General features: G+C 40.4%; 1 protein-coding gene across 2 annotated transcripts; it reads left to right on the forward strand.

Moving 5' to 3' along the window:
* Window positions 1-8,406, forward strand: LOC136856316 (tumor suppressor candidate 2-like). 2 transcript variants are annotated; one of them, XM_067134070.1, is made up of 4 exons: window positions 1-265; window positions 4,301-4,405; window positions 5,596-5,713; window positions 6,363-8,406. In XM_067134070.1, exons 1-4 carry the CDS (start codon window positions 150-152, stop codon window positions 6,429-6,431), a joined length of 408 nt encoding a protein of 135 aa, XP_066990171.1. In that variant the 5' UTR covers window positions 1-149; the 3' UTR covers window positions 6,432-8,406. The 2 variants fall into 2 exon arrangements, with proteins under 2 accessions (XP_066990171.1, XP_066990172.1); XM_067134071.1 differs by lacking the exon at window positions 4,301-4,405 and having other exon boundaries at window positions 8-265.
* Window positions 8,407-10,791: the final 2,385 nt, after the last annotated feature.

Consider the following 10,791-nt stretch of genomic DNA (forward strand, 5'->3'; position numbering starts at 1 on the left):
CCCCCGACGTCACTCCTGCGCGTCAAGATCAGCTGTTGAGCAAAACATTGCCTGGCAGCTCTCACTCTCACACTCTCTCTCTCTCTCTCTCTCTGACCCCCCGTGTGACCTCGCCTGACCCCGTGTGACCTCGTAGCGACCCATGAATCATGGGCGGCAGCTCCTCTAGGCTGAAGAGATGGATGGGCGCCGAGGAAGAGGAGGGCGTGGGCTGCGAGAAGGCGGTGAAGAAGTTGGCGACGCCTTTCGTCTACACGAGGAGAGGGTAAGGGGGTATTCGCCCCCCCTTTTTTTGCCCCCGTTCAAAGGGGGGGAAGGATTGTGGGCATTTCGTTGCTTATTATTTAATATATATATTTTTGGGGCATGGGCATCACGTTGGGTTAAATAGTATGTTATTTAGTCTGTTAGGGTAAGGGGGTATTCGCCCCCTTTTTCTCGCCCCCGTTTAAAGGGGGGAAGGATTGTGGGCATTTCATTGCTTATTATTTAATATCTATATTTTTTTGGGCATGGGCATCACGTTGTTTTAAATGTTTTGTTATTTAGCCTGTTAGGGTCAGGGGGTATTTGCCCCCTTTCTGCCCCATTCAAGGGGGGAGGTGGGGGGTGGGCATTTCATTGCTTGATATTTAATACCCAGATTTTTCGGGGCACGATGATTTATTTACGTTATTTTAGATATATTAGTAGCCCAATTTGGTAAGGGGTATTTGCCCCCTTCCAAGGGGGAAGTTGGGTGGGCATTTAATCGCTTAATGTTTAATACCCAGGTTTTTCGGGGCACGAGGATGTTAACTGCCGTATTTTAAATGCAATATTAGTAGCTTATTTGGGTAAGGGGGTATTTGCCCCCTTCCTGCCCCCCTAAAGGGGGAAGGAGGATGTGTGGGTTTATTGCTTAATATTTAGTGCCCAGAATTTCATGGGCATGTGGGTATTATTCACATCAATATAAATGAAATTTAGTATGTTAGGGGGGGGAGTTTGACCCCTCCCCTACCCCTTTAATGGGAGGGGGGGCATTAAATTGCATACTGTAGTATTCTGTGCCCGGATATTTTGGGCATGAGGCATTAATTATGGCATTTTAAATATAATTTTACTTGATTCTTTAAATAAGGCTCCTGCCCTTATCACCGCAGGGGGTGGGTAGGGGTGGGCATTTGGTTGAGTAGTGTTGCATGCATGTCTTTTGGGCATTGGGGTATTACTAACGATATTTTTTAATATAATTTTAGTATATTTATTCTCAATAATTTGATTTTCCTTATTATAATTCAAACTAGGGGGCTACCTAGTCTAGGTTAGGTTAGGGTATCTCAAGGCAAGATGATTATGGCCCGTACCCGGGCATTAGGGTAGCAGTCGCTAATGTCTTACCTTATACTAACTATATAAAGCACAATTTTTATTGCATTTTCATGAAGGCATAGGGTGTGGGTCAAACTAGGTCATGTAATGATTAAAAAGTTGGGAGGGTCATGGAACGATTAAAAAGTTGGGAGGGTCATGGAACGATTAAAAAGTTGGGAGGGTCATGGAACGATTCAAAAGTTGGGAGGGTCATGGAGCGATTAAAAAGTTGGGCGGGTCATGGAGCGATTAAAAGTTGGGAGGGTCATGGAGCGATTAAAAAGTTGGGAGGGTCATGGAACGATTAAAAAGTTGGGAGGGTCATGGAACGATTAAAAAGTTGGGAGGGTCATGGAACGATTCAAAAGTTGGGAGGGTCATGGAACGATTCAAAAGTTGGGAGGGTCATGGAACGATTAAAAAGTTGGGCGGGTCATGGAACGATTAAAAAGTTGGGAGGGTCATGGAACGATTAAAAAGCTGAGTGGGTCATGGAACGATTAAAAAGTTGGGCGGGTCATGGAACGATTAAAAAGCTCGGAGGGTCATAGAACGATGGAACGGTGTCGTAACCCCGGAACGTGTTGTAACCCGGGAAATAATTTTTGACGAACACATTTGATGAGCGTCGTAAGCTCGCAACGTTGTAAGCTGAGCCCGTCGTAGCCTGCGACTGTCCATCCATGTAGATTTCCCTTATTTTATCTCAAGTTGCTTTGATAAACCTGTAAAAACAATTTAAATCAGTCGATAAATGTAGGATTTTTTACACTTTCCATAAAACGTATAAAATCAACAGCCACTGTTGTTCATTGTACGTTATTCATTACACATTCACCACAGTCTGTTCATTATACATTATTCAGTATAGCTTATTCATCAACATTTAAAGGCAAAATTCAGCCCCACAGGGCCACGATCCCAGGGGAAACGTGGCGCCCAAGTAGGGACGCCATAGCGCTCCGGCGTCACTCTCCTGCGCGTCAAGGTCAGCTGTTGAGCAAAACATTGCCTGGCAGCTCACTCTCACTCTCTCTCTCTCTCTCTCTCTCTCGCCCCGTGTGACCTCGGTGTGACCTCGTTTGCGACCCATGAATCATGGCGGCAGCTCCTCTGGGCTGAAGAGGCGAATCGGCGCCGGGGGGAGGAGGGCATGGGCTGCGAAGAAGGCGGTGAAGAAGTTGGCGACGCCTTTCGTCTACAGGAGGAGAGGGTAAGGGGGTATTTGCCCCCCTTTTTCTTGCCCCCATTTAAAAGGGGAAGGATTGTGGGCATTTCATTGCTTAGTATTTAATATCTATATTTTTTGGGGCATGGGCATCACGTTGGGTTAAATGGTTTGTTATTTTGCCTGTTAGGGTCAGGGGTATTTGCCCCCTTTCTGCCCCATTCAAGGGGGAATTGCTTGATATTTAATACCCAGGTTTTTGGGGCACGAGGATGTTAACTGCCGTATTTTAAATGCAATATTAGTAGCTTATTTGGGTAGGGGGTATTTTAAAGGGGAAGGAGGGTGGGTGGTTTTAATTGCTTAATATGTGGTGCCCAGGTTTTATGGGCATGGGGGTATTATTCACATTAATTTACATGGAATTTAGTATGTTAGGGGAGTTTGCCCCTCCCCTCACCACTTTAATGGGAGGGTGGGCATTAAATTGGTAATCTGTGCCCAGATATTCTGGGCATTATGGCATTTTAAATATAATTTTACTTGGTTCTTTAAATGAGGCTCCAGGCCCTGTCTATCACTGCAGGGGGTGGGTACGGGTGGGCATTTGATTGAGTAGTGTTGCATACATGTCTTTTGGGCATTGGGGTATTACTAACGATATTTTTGAATATAATTTTAGTATATTTATTCTCTATAATTTGATTTTCATTATTATAATTCAAACTAGGGGCTACCTAGTCTAGGTTAGGTTAGGGTATCTCAAAAAGTTGCCCGGGCATTAGGTAGCTGTCTTACCTTATACTAACTATATAAAGCACAATTTTTTGCATTTTCATGAAGGGGTAGGGTGTGGGTCAAACTAGGTCATGTAATGATTAAGAAGTTGGGAGGGTCATGGAACAATTAAAAATTGGGTGGGTCATGGAGCGATTAAAAGCTGAGTGGGTCATGGAACGATTCAAAAGTTGGGTGGGTCATGGAACGATTAAAAAATTGGGTGGGTCATGGAACAATTAAAAAGTTGGGAGGGTCATGGAACGATTAAAAAGCTGAGTGGGTCATGGAACAATTAAAAAATTGGGTGGGTCATGGAACGATTAAAAAGCTGAGTGGGTCATGGAACAATTAAAAAATTGGGTGGGTCATGGAACGATTAAAAAGTTGGGCGGGTCATGGAACGATTAAAAAGTTGGGTGGGTCATGGAACGTTGTGTCGTAACCGAACATGCGTTGTAACCCGGGAAATAATTTTTGACGAACATATTTGATGAGCGTCGTAAGCTCGCAACGTTGTAAGCTGAGCCCGTCGTAGCCTGGGACTGTCCATCCATGTAGATTTCCCTTATTTTATCTCAGTTGCTTTGATAAACCTGTAAAAACAATTTAAATCAGTCGATAAATGTAGGATTTTTTACACTTTCCATAAAACGTATAAAATCAACAGCCACTGTTGTTCATTGTACGTTATTCATTACACATTCACCACAGTCTGTTCATTATACATTATTCAGTATAGCTTATTCATCAACACCCAAGTAAGGCAAAATTCAGCCCCCACAGGGCCACGATCCCAGGGGAAACGCCAAAAGGCGTCCAAGTAGGGACGCCATAGCGCTCCCGACGTCACTCCTGCGCGTCAAGGTCAGCTGTTGAGCAAAGCATTGCCTGGCAGCTCACTCTCACGCTCTCTCTCACTCTCTCTCTCTCTCGCCCCCGTGTGACCTCGCCTGACCCCGTGTGACCTCGTTGCGACCCATGAATCATGGGCGGCAGCTCCTCTGGGCTGAAGAGACGAATCGGCGCCGAGGAAGAGGATGGCGTGGGCTGCGAGAAGGCGGTGAAGAAGTTGGCGACGCCTTTCGTCTACACAAGGAGAGGGTAAGGGGGTATTTGCCCCCCCTTTTTCTTGCCCCCATTTAAAGGGGGAAGGATTGTGGGCATTTCATTGCTTAGTATTTAATATCTATATTTTTTGGGGCATGGGCATCACGTTGGGTTAAATGGTTTGTTATTTTGCCTGTTAGGGTCAGGGGGTATTTTCCCCCTTTCTGCCCCATTCAAGGGGGGGGGGTGGGCATTTCATTGCTTGATATTTAATACCCAGGTTTTTCGGGGCACGAGGATGTTAACTGCCGTATTTTAAATGCAATATTAGTAGCTTATTTGGGTAAGGGGGTATTTGCCCTCTTCCTGCCCCCCTAAAGGGGGAAGGAGGGTGGGTGGTTTTAATTGCTTAATATGTGGTGCCCAGGATTTTATGGGCATGGGGGTATTATTCACATTAATTTACATGGAATTTAGTATGTTAGGGGGGAGTTTGACCCCCCTCCCCTCACCACTTTAATGGGAGGGGGTGGGCATTAAATTGTGTAGTAATCTGTGCCCAGATATTTTGGGCATTATGGCATTTTAAATATAATTTTACTTGGTTCTTTAAATGAGGCTCCAGGCCCTGTCCATCACCGCAGGGGGTGGGTAGGGGTGGGCATTTGATTGAGTAGTGTTGCATACATGTCTTTTGGGCATTGGGGTATTACTAACGATATCTTTAAATGTAATTTTATTATATTTATTCTCAGTAATTTGATTTTCATTATTATAATTCAAACTAGGGGGCTACCTAGTCTAGGTTAGGCTAGGGTATCTCAAGGTAAGATGATTGTGGCCCGTACCCGGGCATTAGGGTAGCTGTAGCTAATGTCTTACCATATACTAACTTTATATAGCACAATTTTTATTGCATTTTCATGAGTCAAAAGGCATGGAACGATTGTGGGTCGATTAAAAAGTTAGGTCATGTAATGATTAAAAAGTTGGGTGGGTCATGGAACAATTAAAAAATTGGGTGGGTCATGGAACGATTAAAAAGTTGGGAGGGTCATGGAACGATAAAAAGTTGGGTGGATCATGGAACGAGTAAAAAATTGGGTGGGTCATGGAACGATTAAAAAGTTGATTGGGTCATGGAACGATCAAAAACATTTTACAGACTTCGTAGTGTTTTATAAAGCGGTCCCTAAACAGAAACAGTTTCGTGAATCCTTTCATTACTCGACCCGTTCTTTCAGATCCATGTTCTTCGATGAGGACGGCGATGTCGCCCACGAATTCTACGAAGAAGTGCCGCCGCTGAGGCGCGGCGTGAAAGCCACCATGAAGAGAATACTGACGAACTTAACTCCGCAGGTAAGTTTCCTTTCATTTTTAAATTTTTATGTGATTTGGCCGTTTTTGGGGGATAGTCATGACCGAGTAGTGGGACCTTTCCCTGAAAAAAGCGGGACGCCATATCTTCAAAACTATCTTAGAATTTGCTAAAGTTTTTACAATGAAATCAGGGAACAAGTTTTGTTTGCTAACCAGTTTTTACTTTAAATTCAAGGACTAAGTTTTGTTTGCTAACCAGTTTTTACAATGCAATCAAGGGACGAGTTTTGTTTTTAGGAGGACATAGAAGCTTTATTCTACAGGTTTTATTCTCCACATACATTTCTTCTCGTTTTTCCAGGGAGAAAGTTTTGTTTGCCAACCAGTTTTGACAGTGAAGTCAAGGAATATGTATTGTTTGCTAACCAGTTTTTAGTAGGACCTGCAAATAGTATTATCAGTTTTTAAAGTTTTGTTTGCTAACCAGTTTTTACAGTGGAACCAAGGAACAAATTTGTTTACCAACCAGTTTTTACAATGAAATCAAGGAACAAATTTTGTTTGCCAACCAGTTTTTACAATGAAACCATGGAACAAATTTTGTTTGCCAACCAGTTTTTAGTAGGACATGTAAGGACCATTGTACGTCAGTCTTTATTCCCCACGCTCATTTCTTCTCGCTTTTCAGGGAGAGGTGCGGCTGCCGTTCCCCTGCCTGAACGTAGACTTTCCAATCGTCCTCTACCAGGACAGCTGAGACGTGTCGAGCTGACGTTTCGACTCCCGGAGCAATCCAGTGGAAATCCCTTTGCTTAAGAGACATTGATCACGGCTGGAATGACCACTTCCGCGTTTCGATGGACGCGTGTGCGAACCCATTTGCCCCGAGGACCCATTGTGTTGTGAAAGAGACAGGACTTTTTTGTAGACACAAGGATATTAATTCTTCATAATGAAGCCAGAAAAAGTGACGGACGTGTGTAAAGAGAATCTCCGAGAGACCAATCTCTTTTCCCCCACTAGGTGTCCGCGTTTAGGTGTTGCTCGTATTCCTCTCCCGTGTTCCGCCCCTGCCCCTCCCCTGCTCCCCGGTTGGGAGAAACCCATCGCGAGAAGGGGGTGGAGGAGGGATTTCAGCTGAAGCTTCCAAAAGTCTTTCTCTTTTCAAGGTTATCATAGTCACGTTGTGCTCCAGTCTCCAGTCCTCAATATACATCAATATATAACTGTACTTTCCCTGAAAATGTTATCGGCTTATCGCTGTGTCACTGACATGAGCTTATCTTTTAGAAAGTTCCCTGTGCAACCTTAGCTCCGTTCGTGTAAATTAGCTCGAATTCGGATGAAAAATGCTCTCTGCGTGAGTGTGCCGTTAGTCAAGAAAGTGTCACAGAAAGCACAGTGAAATTTTGGGGTTCGTCTGGAACCGCTGAGGCCGAACAGTCGCTTTTAAAGTTCACGTATGGGAGTAAGTAAAGTGTTTTATGGTTTCTAAATCTTTGTTATAAAGAAAATGGAAAAAAACTGCTGTATCTTTATTGAATGGTTGTATTAAGTCATGAAAATGTTACATCAAGTAATTGTCTTATAGAATTCCTTTTTTGTTTTTGGTTCATTGGATTTGCAGAAGTTCTAGCTAATATTTCCTGTGAGTTAATAATGGAATATGTTAAGTATGTGTTCACAAAGTATTCGTCTTAGAAGTATGATAAATTTCTGTTTAATTTAAGTAGTCAGGGCATTGTAATTTTTCTAAATTTTCATTTTTTTCGTAAAGTTTAAAATTTTATTGTGATCGGCTACAATCATCAGGCGATTCTAGCGTACCAGTAATTTTAATTTGAAGAATGCGTGATGTAGAACTTTTTCCTTTTTCAAATGTCTTTTCCTGCGTGATCACTGGTTTGGTCATGTGATGGCTCCGAGTCGTCAGTTGGGATTTCGAGTGCAAGACCTCACAAGGAACACAATCTTCGTCCTGTCCGATTTTAGTTTAAGGTTTCGCGCCCGCTGTCACGCGTTGCGTTTTGAACATACAGGTGTTGGACTCATTCACTTGCAAAGCTAGCTGTGTACGTCAAACTACAATGTGTACGTCCTACGACAATACAATACTCTCCTAAAGCAGTACTCTATACGAAGATTTTCCGCTGCCTTTATCGCTAATCTTGCAACGTCTGTGTGGCTGAATATCAACTTGTATTTATTCACTTCTATCCATTCTTTAATCTCTGTTGCTCTGGAAGGTTGATGGTATGCAGTACGTATAATGTACGTACGTAAATTCAACTTGCTGGTCGCGTTAACCAGAACTGTGTACGCGTACGGTACGTATTTCATCCCGCGAGATGCTCGTTCTATCCTACTTCCCAGAATTCTTAGTTCTCCGTAGATGAGGAGGGACGTCCCATCCAGACGAGCGATCTCGACTGCAGACGTTGAATCATAGAGCCGCCTTCTAAACTTATAAAATATATATATATGTGTGTATATATGCCCATGTTATGGAATGTTTCCAGTATTACTATTAAGTTAAAAAGCAATTGATTCTGGTGTTGTGAAGCATAGAGAATATAATTTTATTTCCTAGAAGTAGAGTTGATGAATAAAGGTTCTAAAAATATATATATACAGTATATATATATAAATGATCTCTGGAATCAGATGCAAATTTATGTTGATGTGATGTTTGTATGTTCCACGATGTTTATATAAAAAGGGGTGATGTGCAATGTTTTATTTGATTTACCCTTTGGTTCGGGATTTTGTCGCGAGCATTTGAGCCTCGGAGATGTTTCCAGAGGCTGTCAGATGCCGGGTGCAAAAATGATGTCGGGGAAAACTGAGGTGGTCTGAAAGTGTGATGAAAATGGGAGTACGACGTAGAAATCTTGTTTGGGTATGTCTTTGACCTGTAGATGTAAGATTAAAACCCAAAATGACCCCAAAAAAAACACACTTTAGGGGAAATATAACATTGTATTTATGAAAATAAAATGTAAACATTAACACCCACTGTATATGTGAGCAAAGAGCTCTTGAAAAGTGTCATGAATCTTGTGGTAAAGGTCCATTGTACCCTAGAAACCATTATGGCTCAGAAATATCAGAAGCTTGATAATATTGAATTGCTTAAGCAGCTGTTGGTAGATGCCTCACTCAAGAAGGTCAATGTCAGAAACTGTTCAAAATGTCACCTTGGGCTTGAGACCCTTGACCTTTGACTGTAAAATCAAGAGAATTTGAAAGGGTATGGCTGTATGCCCAGTGGAAGTTGGGCAGTAAGATATAAGGGTACAAAAATCAACAGAGAAAGTAAATATTAGATAAAATAAAAATTGTACTTCAAAATATTCTGCCAAAGAAAACTATTTGACCACAAGCTTTCAAAATTCCCTTAGAATTATTCTGAAACGAACAAAAGACCCATATACCCAATGTCTTGCCCCAGTGCCCCCGTGACAAAGTCACTCTGCAAGAAAAACGCCCATGATCTTACATTTGTTTCATCTCCCGCCAATTTTATTTACGTTTTAGCATATTTTATATATAATATAGATATTATTGAATCATTTTATATAATTATAGGCCATTTAAGCTCAAATTATCCCCACAATACCAAAAAAAGAAAAAATGACATCCGAATTCCCAGTCGAGAAATGCCAGTGCAATTATTTCACATCTGCATCATATTTTAAACATTATAGCGCATTTTATAGATAATAAAAGAATTATTTAATGTATATTAAATAATTTTAGCCAGTTTACGCCTATATTATGCCCAAAATACCCTAAAATACCCCAAGAGACCCAGATTCCCAATCGACGAATTTGTATATTTATTTCACAATTAAACCATATTCTATCTATTATAACGTACTTTAAATATAACTAAAGGTTTATTTTACGTTCTCTTATTTTGAGCTGGTTTTTTTACACCCAAAAATAAAAAATGTATATTTATTTGATTAAACATATTTTGTCTATTAAAACGTTTTAAAATAGGTTTTTTGAGCTGGTTTATATTTTATATTACACCCAAAATACCCCCAAAAATAAACCCCAAAATACCCAACTGAAGAATTTGTATATTTATTTCAAAACATGTTTTATCTATTAAAAATAAACCCCAGGTTTATTTAATAGACCAAGATTCCCATATTACACCCAAAATACCCCAAAAACCATTAAACCCCAAGAGAATTTGTATATTTATTTCACAATTAAACCATATTCTATCTATTATAAACCATAGGTTTATTTAATACTTTTATAACTGGTTTACATTTACACCCAAAATACCCCAAAAACATAAAACCCCAAGAGACCCAAAACCAAAGAATTTGTTTATTTAATAAACCATTTTGTCTATTAAAACGTATTTCATGTTTATTTAATAACGAATATTTTTGGTATTTTATGCCCATATTACACCCAAAATACCTAAAACACCCCAAGAGACCCGAAATCCCAACTGAAGAATTTGTATATTTATTTCACAATTAAACCATGTTTTATCTATTAAAACGTACTTTTCATATCAAAGGTTTATTTATCAGGTAACATATTACACCCAAAAAAATACCCCAAAATACCATTAAACCCCAAAACAAGATTAACCAAAGGTTTAAACCATATTCTATCTATTATAACGTTTAAACATGCAAAGGTTTATTTTACATTTTTCATATTTCTGGTTTATGCCCATATTACACCCAAAATACCCCCAAAACACCCTAAAACCCCCAAGAGACCCAAAATCCCAACCGAAGAATTTGTATATTTATTTCACAATTAAACCATATTTTATCTATTATAACGTACTTCAAATATAACCAAAGGTTTATTTAATACGTTCTGAATATTTTGAGCTGGTTTATGCCCATATTACACCCAAAATACCCCTCAAAATACCCTTAAACCCCCAAGAGACCAAGATTCCCAACCGAAGAATTTGTACCCCAAAAACATATTCTATCTATTAAACGTACCTAAAATAACCAAAGGTTTATTTAATATGTTCTGAATATTTCTGAGCTGGTTTATGCCCATATTACACCAAAAGATTCCCTTAAACCCCCAAGAGACCAAGAAGAATTTGTATATTTATTTCACAA

Source organism: Macrobrachium rosenbergii, chromosome 35 (genome assembly GCF_040412425.1).
Source record: "Macrobrachium rosenbergii isolate ZJJX-2024 chromosome 35, ASM4041242v1, whole genome shotgun sequence".
In the NCBI taxonomy this organism is placed as follows: Eukaryota; Metazoa; Arthropoda; class Malacostraca; order Decapoda; family Palaemonidae; genus Macrobrachium; species Macrobrachium rosenbergii.

Excerpts from the sequence above, each read along its gene's own strand:
- LOC136856316 (XM_067134070.1), top strand. The coding sequence starts at position 150 with ATGGGCGGCAGCTCCTCTAGGCTGAAGAGATGGATGGGCGCCGAGGAA. Across the intron at positions 266-4,300 it reads TTCGTCTACACGAGGAGAGG|CTCCTCTGGGCTGAAGAGAC; the intron begins GTAAGGGGGTAT and ends CATGGGCGGCAG. Across the intron at positions 4,406-5,595 it reads TTCGTCTACACAAGGAGAGG|ATCCATGTTCTTCGATGAGG; the intron begins GTAAGGGGGTAT and ends CCGTTCTTTCAG.